The following is a 12,232-nucleotide window of genomic DNA, read 5'->3' as shown; positions in this document are numbered from 1 at the left end:
ACAACAGGGATGTGATATGAGCTCTCACAATAGAAACAGGAAGACAGTCAATGCTACATCCACTGTACGAAGAACGGTGGGTAAGACGCTGAAGTGATATTCAGTGGATTGGATGGTTAAATGAGAAGGTGAGCCCTCTACCTGGCAGGGTAGGAAGTGTATCTCAGGCACAGGGCAGTGTTTGATGTTGTGCTGGAGCTCCTGCAGGGTGTGGGAGACCGGGTCCCAGCTGGCTCCGTCAAGGTACAGCCCATACACCAACACGCCCTCATCTGGTGGAGCTGGGCCCTGGGAGAAAGATGGTGTAACAATTCACACCGTGGATCTAGCGTAGAATGTTAGAGGGATAGTTCACCCGGATTACAATGTCAGATGGTTCCTGACCCTGGAAATGGCAGCAGACCATCTGATTAATATTGTCTTTTGGGTGCGCTATCCCTTTAATTGCTACTGACTGTTTCTAGATTGGTATTACTAAGTTCTATACCCAGGGGAACTTTTAGCTAGTGTAGTTACCTCAAAAAGGAGTTTAGTTTTGTCTGCCACTTTGCTCCAGCTGCTGGAGCTCTCATCCACGGGTTGAACATGATAGGTGAAAGACAGAGAGTCTACAGGCACGTTGTTCTGTCGAGCACTGTTCTGGAGAACAGCTGTCAGAAAACCTAGAGGGAAGATTCATCAACTATATAAATCAAAACGACTCTCTCAGAATATTACAGAAATGGTTATATTATTTGAATTTCGAAACTCAAATTTGTAAGGGCGATACAATTGTAAGCCAAAGACAAATTTCCCTTTCACTAAAGATTGACGATGAAGTTTTGAACTTCAAGCAGTGTCTCTATTATGGTTGCTATTTTAGGTAAGTTTATTCTGGCTGTTATGTTACAGTACCTTGTGGGAAGAAGAACCCAGAGAGCCAGTAGGAGCGAGGCTTCCTGTTCTTGAGGCTCTGCTGCAGGTCAGTCTTCGGTGGACGGTTCAGAGAGTAGACTCCTCCACTAATCATAGGTATCCTGAATACATAGAGGGTATATACAAGTAATATTAGGGGTTAGGAACATAAGTCATTTAATAACGTATCTTTTTTCCATTCACCATGAATATACAATGCTGTATTCAAAAGAAAATGAAGATGCCCATGACATAATCATGAACGTTTACATTGATTAAAGTTTAAACAATACAAGCTTTAAGTATATGTATGTCAACTTAGTTCATGTTTTCTACTTTTCTATAAGGTTGATCTTGATGTTGTCTGCCCAGGCTCTGAAGAACCACACTCTCTGTTCCAGGTCCTGGATCCAAGAACCCAGAGACATGCACGACTCGTACGAGCAGTGCTACCAAGGCAACAACAAAAGACAGAAAGATTACTTCTTGTCCAATTTGAATCAATTGCTTTTCATTGCTTTTTTTATTTAGACTAGAGGATAATGACGCCTTGGGCTTGGAGGAACATTTCAAAATGTCAAAACTGACGTGAAGCATGGAATTGGGTTAAAACATCAAGGTAGATTGTGTGCAGTGAGAGCTGAGCTGTGGAAGAGTGTTTACTTCAGGGTTGAGCAAACTAGAGCTTATTCAACCCAGCCTGCGGGAGGTTTGAGTAAAAATAAGAAAGAAACGGAGGGCCCGCAAAAAACTAATCTGTGCCGCCCTCCACTGAATTTCAAAATCCTGATGTGGCCCTTAAGCCAAAAAGTTTGCCCACCCCTGGTTTATTAATATACTGTACCTTCCAGTCTGATGGTACTATCATGGTGAGCAGGGCAGTGTAGACCTACCTTCCAGTCTGATGGTACTATCATGGTGAGCAGGGCAGTGTAGACCTCGGCCAGAGCCTCACTCATCAGCACCCCTCCTCTGATGGAGGCAGAGAAGGAGAGGAGGCTGGAGCGTACCACACAGAGGAGGTAGTTAAACCGGTCAATCTCCTGTCGCAGGATCACCAGCAGGGCAGAGGAGGCCGAGGCTGTGCGTCTCTCACCTTCAGAGTACATACACGGATGCACCCATACAGACACACACAAGGCGGCTTTCAGTAAGAACTATGAACAAAAATGGACACAGATAGATATATAGAATCTCTTAATGTCCCTCTCACTCTCTCCCTAAGTCTCACTCTTAGAGGCAAAATAAGAAAAGGTACAACCTGTGAAAAATTATTTCCTTTTCAGAGGACAATACATTTATTCTAATCTATTCGTAGCCCTTTACACTTGTACCCATATACAGGTTGATAAAAATGGCTGATAAGTGACTAAATTGGAACGCAGTGGCTGTACAGTAACATGCTATAAATGACGTCAGAGCTCTGGCTATGCACTTCACAGCTCTGTATGGGTTGTGACTGGCAGACGTTCTGAACTTGAGCACCACACGTGACTAGAAGTTGCCCCCATCCCTCCAGCTATTTGGGTAACTTTTTAAAAAATTTTGTTGTCTGGGTGATAGAAATGCTGTAAATTAAAATGACTATGTATTTTGAGAGATGAGACGTTGAGGATTATCATAAATACCACCTTTATGTCATACAAGCAAGCCAAACACCTGTGAGTCCAAACGTGTACTTCACATTTCCAAATCATAGAATTCAGGGTTGTGTTCGAAATAAAACAACTACAAGTGTGCTTTCTCTATCTCCTCAATGGCTTGAAGACTCTTTGAGTCATAAAAGTGCATTGAAATGACTTAGGAACCGTGCACACTTTGAGAGGTTATTGGCCACTTGTAGACCAGTTAGCCCTCTATCTCAAGCCCTTGTCATTTTTTGGTCTTATGGTTCTCCTACCCCACATTTTCTAGGAATATTGTTACTGAATATATCCAGAGTATTTTCTGATTTCGTAAACAAGTGTGGTGAAAAGTACAGTAAATGTAAAATGCACATAAAATCAACAGTGTAATGTTTGGATTCAGTCTTGTGTCAGGTGAACTGTGGTGTCCTCTACTTTGATCTAATAATTTCCCCATAATATCCACTGTTCCCTTTCAATTGTTACCATGTTTATGCATTTCATGTTTCTTCTGTAAGCCCTATCCATATAGGCCAATCCCAACAAGTGTAAAGGGTTGAGTATGTAAGTTACCCTGGTCAGAGGAAGATGATTCCGCAAAGTTGACTTTGGCGATGATGTCTCTGAGGAACAGTGTTTTCTCTGTGACACGATCAACCTCCACTGTCTCTGGTAGTTTCTTCAGGATGTTCATGGCCATCCTCAGAACTACGCTATCTTGGCATTGTCTGTCTCTGCTCCACACAAACAAACAGAAGAATACAACATTTCATTTTTTATTTTTTTTATTACACTACATAACACAGCCGTTTTTCGAATTCACGTGCCGAACTGAACCATATTGTGCTGCCTTGGATATTGTATTTTCACCTTGTCCTTTCCAGCACACTGTAGTGGATGCTTAACCATGCCAGCTCTGTACAGCTTCGCTTGGCTCAGTATTGCCAAAAGGATATAAGTAATACATCTATTGGTGGGTTATATTTCCCCTGGGTGACCCACCTGACCAGCAGGCTGCTATCAGAGAGCCTGGGCTGCAGGTTGACGATAGTGTGCAGCAGCTGCTGGGTCTGGTTCTGCAGTATCACCGTCTCTGCACTGCTGTCGATGCCAAACACCTCCGCCAGGTCCTTGTCTGGCATGTTCTCTATGTAGGCTCTACACTGGGGCCAGCTGGCGTCTTTAGGGAAGGGAGGGTAGCCCTGCCAAGAGAAATACAATATAATGCTCTCAATGAAGACAGAGCGAATAACAGAAACATACAATTTTGCTTTAGGATTATGCTTAAGTATTGTCTGTTATATTTCATTATGTAATATACAGTGCCTTCAAAAAGTATTCATACCCCTTCACTTATTCCATTTTTTGTTGTGTTACAGCCTGAATTCAAAATGGATTAACTATGTTTTTTACTCACCCATCTACACACATTACCCCCATAATGACAAAGTGAAAACATGTTTTTAGAAATGTTTGCAAATGTATTGAAAATGAAAGCACCTTTGGCAGTGATTACAGCTGTGAGTCTTTCTGGGTAAGACTCTAATAACTTTCCACACCTGAATTGTACAATATTTGCCCATTATTCTTTTTAAAATTCTTCAGGCTCTGTCAAGTTGATTGTTGATCATTGCTAGACAGCTATTTTCAAGTCTTGCCATAGATTTTCAATACGATTTAGGTCTAAACTGTAACTAGGCCACTCGGCAACATTCAATGTCGTCTTGGCAAGCAACCAGTGTAGATTTGGCCTTGTGTGTCAGGTTATTGTCCTCCTGAAAGGTGAATTTGTCTCCCAGTGTCTGTTGGAAAGCAGAATGAACCAGGTTTTCCTTTAGGATTTTGCCTGTGCTTATAGCTGTATTCCGTTTACATATAAGAAAACTCCCTAGTCCTTGCCAATGACAAGCATACCCATAACGTGATGCAGCCACCACCGTGCTTGAAAATATGAGGAGTGGTACTCAGTGATGTGTTGTGTTTGCCCCAAACATAACGCTTTGTATTCAGCACAAAAGTTCATTCTTTGCCACCTTTTTTGCAGTTTTACTTAAGTGTCTTGTTGCAAAAAGGATGCATGTTTTAGAATATTTTATCCCTGTACAGGCTTCCTTCTTTTTACTCTGTCATTTAAGTTAGTATTGTAGAGTAACTACAATGTTGATCCATCCTCAGTCTTCTCATATCACAACCATTAAACTCTGTAAGTATTTTAAAATCACCTTTGGCCTCATGGTGAAATCCCTGAGCAGTTTCCTTCCTCTCCGGCAACTGAGTTAGGAAGGACGCCTGTATCTTTGTAACGACTGGGTGTATTGATACACCATCCAAAGCCTAATTAGTAACTTCACCATGCTCAAAGGGATACTCCGTCTGCTTTTCTTTTTTTTTTACCCATCTGCCAATCGGTGCCCTTCTTTGCGAGGCATTGAAAAACCTCCCTGGTCTTTGTGGTTGAATCTGTGCATGAAATGTACTACTCGATTGAGGTATGTGTGAGGTACAGAGATGGGGTAGTTATTCAAAAATCATATTACAACTATTATTGAACACGGAATGAGTTCATGCAACTTATTTTTAAAAGTAAATTTTTACTCCTGAACTATTTTACGCTTGCCATTACAAAGGGGTTGAATACTTATTGACTAAAGACATTTCAGATTTACATTTTTTATTAATTTCTGAAAAGTTCTACAACAAAATTGTGTTTAAATCAGTGAATACTTTGTTTTTTTTAATGACATTTTTGTTATGTAGCAGACGGATGTAAAGTAGGTAAACAACCATATGACATCACAATTACCTTATTCATTCTTTTATCAGTATGTTGACATGGATCCTGTGACTGTGATTTGTGATGCCAGTGTTAAGTGGAGGGGTGTGTCTGACTCCTACCTGAGCCTGACAGAAGCTGTGTCCGTCCTGCAGGACCGAGGGGGTATAGCAGCGCTGGAGAATGGAAAGCAGGCAGCGGCGGTCCCAGGGGTCGGTGACACGCCCTCCGTAGATCACCTCACCTGTCAGGTAGCGTAGGGCCGCCCATGGCAGCTCGGAACCTTCCGCAGCCCGCAGGAGACTCTCCTGGTTCAGCATGGACACCTAAGACACACAGACAGAGCCAAGACAAGAGACAATGACGATGCTCTCTCTCAATCTAGATGGATCTGTGTCATTGTCTTGTAAACTGAGAAGCTCTGTTGAGTTGGAAACAGTATGTGTTACATCATAATGTACCTCCAGGTCAGAAGATGTAAAGGTGTAGGGTATGTTCCACCCCAGAGGGCCGTACTTCTTTCTCTCCTGCACGATGGCGTTGAAGAAGCAGAGGCTGAAGAGCAAAGTCTTCCAGGCTGGGCTGCAGTCCGTTTTACAGAAGCTCCTCTCGGTCACCTCTCCACTGGGACTGAAGGTGTGGAGGAGCTTCTCCTTCAGACCCCGAGGAGGCTCCACAGCTATCTACGGGACAGGAAGTTGAATTACTGTATTAGTAACTGAGGCTCTACCTCTATCTACAGGACAGGAAGTGGAATTACTGTATTAGTAACTGAGGCTCTACCTCTATCTATAGGACAGGAAGTGGAATTACTGTATTAGTAACTGAGGCTCTACCGGTATCTACAGGACAGGAAGTGGAATTACTGTATTAGTGTCACGCCCTGACCATAGAGAGCCCTCGGTTCTCTATGGTGTTTAGGTCAGAGCGTGACTGGGGGGGTTATCTAGTTTATAGATTTCTAGGTCGGTGGTTTGTGTGGTTCCCAATTAGAGGTAGCTGGTAATCATTGCCTCTAATTGGGGATCATATTTAGGTAGGCTTTTTCTCCACCTGCATTTGTGGGATATTGTTTGTGTTAGTGTGTTTGAGCACTACATCGTCACGGTCTTTGTAAGTTTTGTTATTTTGTTTCTAGTTTCACTTTGTAATTAAAGATGTGGAACTCAATTCACGCTGCGCCTTGGTCCGCTCATTTCCAAGATCGTGACAGAATACCCCACCAACAAAGGACCAAGCAGCATGAAAATGAGGGACAGAAGTTTTGGACTTGGGAGGACATGAGAGGACACGAGACCCTTCCTTGGCAGGAGTCGCCAAGGAGCAAGGATGGACAGCAATGAGACCGGGGACCACGGCCACAGAAACCCCAAGATTCTTTTGGGTGGGGCACATGGAGCTGGCGGTCGAGCAGCGGAGAGTGCCAGAGCCTGTTTGGGAGTCGGAGGAAGAATTTGATGAAAGATTCCGGAGAGAGGTGGTAGCGATGAGAATGCTGCCATACAGGCGTGCTGAAGAGCGTGACACCAGTCCGGTGCCATCTGCACCGGTTTCACGCATCTGGCCTCCAGTGCGCCTTCCCAGTCCGGTACGTCCTGTGTCAGCTTCCCGCACTCGCCCTGAAGTGCGTGTCACCAGTCCGGTGCCACCTGTGCCGGATCCACGCATCAGGCCTCTAGTGCGTGTCCCCAGTCCGGTACGTCCTGTGCCCGCTCCCCACACTCTCCCTGAAGTGCGTGTAACCAGTCCGTTGCCACCTGTACCCTCTCCACGCACTAGACCTCCAGTGCGCATTCCCAGTCCAGAGCTTCCGGCGACGGTTCCCAGTGCAGAGCTTCCAGCGACGGTTCACGGTCCGGAACCTCCCGGCGGCGGTCCACCGTCCGGAACCTCCCGGCGACGGTCCACGGTCCGGAACCTCCCGGCGACGGTCCACGGTCCGGAACCTCCCGGCGACGGTCCACGGTCAGGAACCTCCCGGCGACGGTCCACGGTCCGGAACCTCCCGGCGACGGTCCACGGTCAGGAACCTCCCGGCGACGGTCCACGGTCAGGAACCTCCCGGCGACGGTCCACGGTCCGGGACCTCCCGGCGACGGTCAACGGTCCGGAGCTCCCAGGCAAGGCGTCCAGTCCTGTTCCATGGCCGGAGCCTCCTTCGGCGCCGGTGCCCAGTCCAGGCACGGCGTCCAGTCCCGCTCCATGGCAGGAGCCTTCCTCTGCGCCGATGCTCAGTCCAGGCACGGCGGCCAACTCAGCTCCATGGCCGGAGCCTTCCTCGGCGCCAGTGCCCAGTCCGGGTGCGGCGTCCAACCTAGCTCCATGGCCGGGGTCTCCCTCTGCGCCGATGCCCAGTCCAGGCACGGCGTTCTACCCGGGTCCATGGCCGGACCCGTGGTCTGGGCGGGGGCAAAGACCCGCACTGGAGCCGCCACCGACACTAGTCACCCCCCTACCCTCCCCATTTGGTTTCGGGTTTTGCGGCCGGAGTCCGCACCTTTGGGGGGGAGGGGGTACTGTCACACCCTGACCATAGAGAGCCCTCGGTTCTCTATTGTGTTTAGGTCAGAGCGTGACTGTGGGGGTTATCTAGTTTATAGATTTCTAGGTTGGTGGTTTGTGTGGTTCCCAATTAGAGGCAGCTGGTAATCGTTGCCTCTAATTGGGGATCATATTTAGGTAGGCTTTTTCCCCACCTGCATTTGTGGGATATTGTTTGTGTTAGTGTGTTTGAGCACTACGTCGTCACGGTCTTTATAAGTTTTGTTATTTTGTTTCTAGTTTCACTTTGTAATTAAAGATGTGGAACTCAATTCACGCTGCGCCTTGGTCTGCTCATTTCCAAGATCGTGACAATTAGTAACTGAGGCTCTACCGCTATCTACAGGACAGGAAGTGGAATTACCGTATTAGTAACTGAGGCTCTACCGCTATCTAAAGGAACAGAATCATTGGAAATGAATTTGTAACAACAACAGACATCGTTGTGTTCTGTGTATCTGAGGGGTGTGCAAAAGAATGTCTAGAAGAGACAAAGCCCCTCAGACGATGGCAATTTGACTGGTTCACTCATGGGTACACCATAGAAACAAACTCCCTAATTATACTTCTATAGGTGTATGGCCCTCTAATGGGAAGCTGTGGTAATGAAGGCCTGGCTGACCTTAATGGCTCTCTGCAGGATGGAGGCAGGGAACACTGGGTCTGGTTTAGAGGACAGCCACAGACGGAAGTGAGGGTCCAGGTCTGAGCCTTTCCACTTCAACCTGAGCAGAAGGGATGAAAAATACTCAGGTCTGTAGAGAGACATCTGTCTACAGCTGGGTCCTGTTGGGTAGAAGCACGTAACAGGACCACACCTAAAGGCATCTCACAGGACCCTCTGTGCTTCAACGTGGTTTCAAACCAACGTATACTACATCATATTGTCTCACATGACATTACCCATCAGCATAAAGACTATATTAAGACATAAAAACATGCAAAATAAAAGCTCAAAACAGTGCACCGATAGGTGCTGTTGTCCACTCACGAGTTGACGACAGTCTGCAGTCTGGGCATGAAGGAGGCGGCCAGGTGGCAGTTCTGCAGGAAGACCCAGCGGCCCTTGAGGACCTGGGCCTTGTAAATGAGCTCCTCTGCCCTGGGGCCCTGGCCCTGACCCAGAGACACCATGTCCAGGTGCAGGCTGCTACCCCTCAGCTCCTGGGCCAGACGCACCAGGAGGGAGGCTGGGTCCATGCCTGAACAGACAGGGGAACAATAAGGACATCAGACATGACCTAAAGCTGCTGGTACACTACACCATATTGTCCAGGAATTTCAAAGGTGTAAAAGAAGCTTTGAGTGTGCCAGTGTCCGTCCCAAATCCTACTAGTGAGAAAGAGGGTGCAAGGAGCAGCCTAACACCAAGGTTATTACACACCAGTTTAGGGAGGATGTCTAGTACACAAGAGTAGCAGCAGTCTTACCAGGGGAGAGGAGGAATACGATGGGCACGTTGGCAGAGCAGCGCTCATACACCTCTCTCAGGGAGATCTTTCCAACCTCCAGGTACTTAGAACCCATCTTCTCTATGACAAAGGCTTTCACTGCCGTGTTCAGACACTCAGGCCTCAGGATCTTCACCTGGGAGATAGGACAGCCTCAACAGAGTTCATCATGTTTATCAAGGAGAATGTTTTGAGTTTTCACAAAGCTGTAACCCACACACACACACACACACACACACACACACACACACACACACACACACACACACACACACACACACACACACACACACACACACACACACACACACACACACACACACACACACACACACACACACACACACACACACACCAAGATGATCTTCTGGAAGCCTGAGAGGCTCTCCCAGGGGAAGATGTGGACACACTTGGTGAGATGCCTGTCCTTCGAGGCTGCTGCTGACTGGGATGACTCTCCTGGACAGATAGACAGACAATCCACATCATGATGTCACACACACACATTCATGACACAGGAGGTGAGCTAGAATGAGATTCTATTGGTGACGGGGAACATGCTAGAATGAAATTCTATCGGTGAGGGGGAACGAGCTCTGTGGTGAATTCAAACACAACGTGCATCAGGGAACACAGGACAGAAAACTTCCCAGAGCAAGGTTCACTGGAGATGCCATAGTCGAGGCTCTTTTCTGCACAAGAGCTTCAAGGAATAAGTCAAGCAACCCAATGTTCACCAGGGAAGCTTCACGTTCCAGCAACACCGACCTTCAGTACCAGAACCAGCGTGTCCAGCGTAGGGCTCACTGAGGAACTCATAGAGGTTCCTAGCCTGCTGGAACAGTTCCCACTGCACACGGTTGGTCTGGATGGACTTGTAGAGGGTGGCGAAGCAGGGCAGGTGGGCACACAGGTACTGGCACTGTGCCCACATGCTGTCTGTCAGCCACGGGTGGTCCGGACGCTCGCCCAGGACCTCCCCTAGTGAGACAATCACACACAGATGCACTCAGCAATTTTACTGTGGTCACCCCCCCCACCCCCCTTAATTACTCAAATGCTCACTCATTCATGGTCTACTTATTTTCCAATTGAAAGACAGTTTGGCGCCTTTTAAAGACAATCTCTGATTCAATATGCGGCCTCATGTTACTGACAGATGCCTGACACAGCAGGTATTTTTTACCTTCCTCCTGCTCGGCTCTCTTTGAGTCCATCATGCTGGCCAGCACAGCAGAGTGTAGAAATATCTTCCACTCTTCAGCAGGCAGGAACTCAGTGCTGCCCACTATCATGTTGTGCTTGTTGGTCTTCATGATGTTACAACACATCAGGAAGGAGAAAACCACCTGGTGGTCCACAAACAGGGCCAGGGACACTTCCTGGAGGGGGAAGGGGGAGAGAGAGAGTAAGGAAGGGGAGAGAGAGATAGAAAGAGAGAGTGGGGGAGAGAGAGAGTGGGGGAGAGAGAGAGTAAGGAGGGGGAGAGAGATAGAAAGAGAGAAAGTGGGGGAGAGAGAGAGAGAGGGAGAGGGAGAGTGGGGGGGAGACATTAAGGAGAGGAGATCCACAGCAGAAAGACTACATAATATTGAGTATTTCACTAGTCTCGCATTTGAAAACTTCCAAGTTCCATTTTCACACAGTTTTTAGAACGAACAAACACCAGTGATAGATTTTACAACAAATATTTTCAAAAGTGGTATATGTTCTTGTCCTATAAACCTGTTAATTCACTGGCTGGGTGGATGCTTGCCAGAAAACTAAATAGAAAAACTCAATCCCGCTCCACTTAAGATGCGTAAAACCCAAAAGAAAATAGCATGTTACCTGTCCATGATTGTTACTCTCATTATCAATACTGTTACCTTGTATATACTCTCAGTGATGGCGGTCATCATCATCAATGCTGTTACCTTGTATATACTCTCAGTGATGGCGTTCATCATCTTGAGGAGACGAAGGTTAAAGTCCCCCATGTTGGGAGCACATGTTCCAGGCACCACCACAGCCCTCCTCAGGCTTTTAGCTCCAGCCGGGCGCAGGGTGCCCGTCACAGGCATGGACACGTCCAGGGTGGGCCACTCCTGGCCTTCCGTAGCCACCTGCAAAGCTTTCACATACATGTCATTGAACCAGTCCAGGGAGAACTGGTACATGTAGTTGATCTGGGTGAGGTCGGCCAGGACAAAATACAGGTCTGCACCACGGTTAGCGATAGGGAGGTACTTCTTGCGGACCTCGTCGATCTCCTTTTCCTTGTCCTTAGCCGTCTCAACTCGCACGGAGATCTCATTGGAGGTGACCTTGGACTTTTTCAGGTTATCAACGAGGTCCTGGTCGTCCAATATGTGTCCTGAAGCAAGACAAAGTATTAGTGTTTTAATATGTCACATTTTAGGTGAAGGGAGACAATGTACTCATCTCTATCTTTTCTCTATCCTCTTAGTAAAAACAATAGTGAAAGAGTGCTAGAAGATTTTTACGTTACATTTAGGGACAGGTGGAACGGCACAAAATCCATCCACCCGTCCACCTCCCTCCCTCACCCTGGGTGTCCTGCAGCAGCAGCAGGGACCTGTTCTCCAGCTCGTGAAGGCTGAACAGGTCAGCAGTAATAGTGTGGAGGAGCTGGTTGTGGTGCAGCTCTAGCTCCGGCTGATACAGAGACACCGCGCTGGACAGCAGCTGCTCCTGCAGACACTCGTACTCTACCGAGAAGTTGATCAGCTTCACCAGGACACACACTGCCGGGAGGAAGTGGGGATTGGGCAGACAGGTGGCCAGGTAGAGCCTTCGGTGAGAAAGAGAGGAGAGGGGAGAGGAGGAGGAGGAGGAGAAGGCAGGAGATGAGGAGGAGAGGAGAGGGGAGAGGAGGAGGAGGAGAAGGCAGGAGATGAGGAGGAGAGGAGAGGGGAGAGGAGGAGGAGAAGGCAGGAGATGAGGAG

The 12,232-nt window shown here is 47.4% G+C and overlaps 1 protein-coding gene across 1 annotated transcript in view; it reads right to left on the bottom strand.

The window, feature by feature from the left end:
• The window catches only part of LOC139563508 (dynein axonemal heavy chain 6-like), a 56,841-nt gene that overhangs the window by 351 nt on the left and 44,258 nt on the right, over positions 1–12,232 (bottom strand). Inside the window, exons 57-73 of the mRNA XM_071382215.1 lie at positions 11,834–12,078; positions 11,201–11,640; positions 10,471–10,666; positions 10,053–10,265; positions 9,640–9,743; positions 9,264–9,420; positions 8,825–9,035; positions 8,456–8,558; positions 5,754–5,975; positions 5,415–5,618; positions 3,522–3,721; positions 3,093–3,253; positions 1,788–1,990; positions 1,231–1,343; positions 895–1,016; positions 517–662; positions 142–288 (exon numbers count right to left, since the gene is read on the bottom strand). Of these exons, the coding sequence (XP_071238316.1) occupies positions 142–288; positions 517–662; positions 895–1,016; positions 1,231–1,343; positions 1,788–1,990; positions 3,093–3,253; positions 3,522–3,721; positions 5,415–5,618; positions 5,754–5,975; positions 8,456–8,558; positions 8,825–9,035; positions 9,264–9,420; positions 9,640–9,743; positions 10,053–10,265; positions 10,471–10,666; positions 11,201–11,640; positions 11,834–12,078 (3,187 nt within the window). The remainder of the gene's footprint in view (positions 1–141; positions 289–516; positions 663–894; positions 1,017–1,230; positions 1,344–1,787; positions 1,991–3,092; positions 3,254–3,521; positions 3,722–5,414; positions 5,619–5,753; positions 5,976–8,455; positions 8,559–8,824; positions 9,036–9,263; positions 9,421–9,639; positions 9,744–10,052; positions 10,266–10,470; positions 10,667–11,200; positions 11,641–11,833; positions 12,079–12,232) is intronic.

This window comes from Salvelinus alpinus, chromosome 34 (genome assembly GCF_045679555.1).
Source record: "Salvelinus alpinus chromosome 34, SLU_Salpinus.1, whole genome shotgun sequence".
In the NCBI taxonomy this organism is placed as follows: Eukaryota; Metazoa; Chordata; class Actinopteri; order Salmoniformes; family Salmonidae; genus Salvelinus; species Salvelinus alpinus.
The sequence above is the reverse complement of the archived record's forward strand: the minus strand, read 5'-3'. Positions and strand labels throughout refer to the sequence as shown.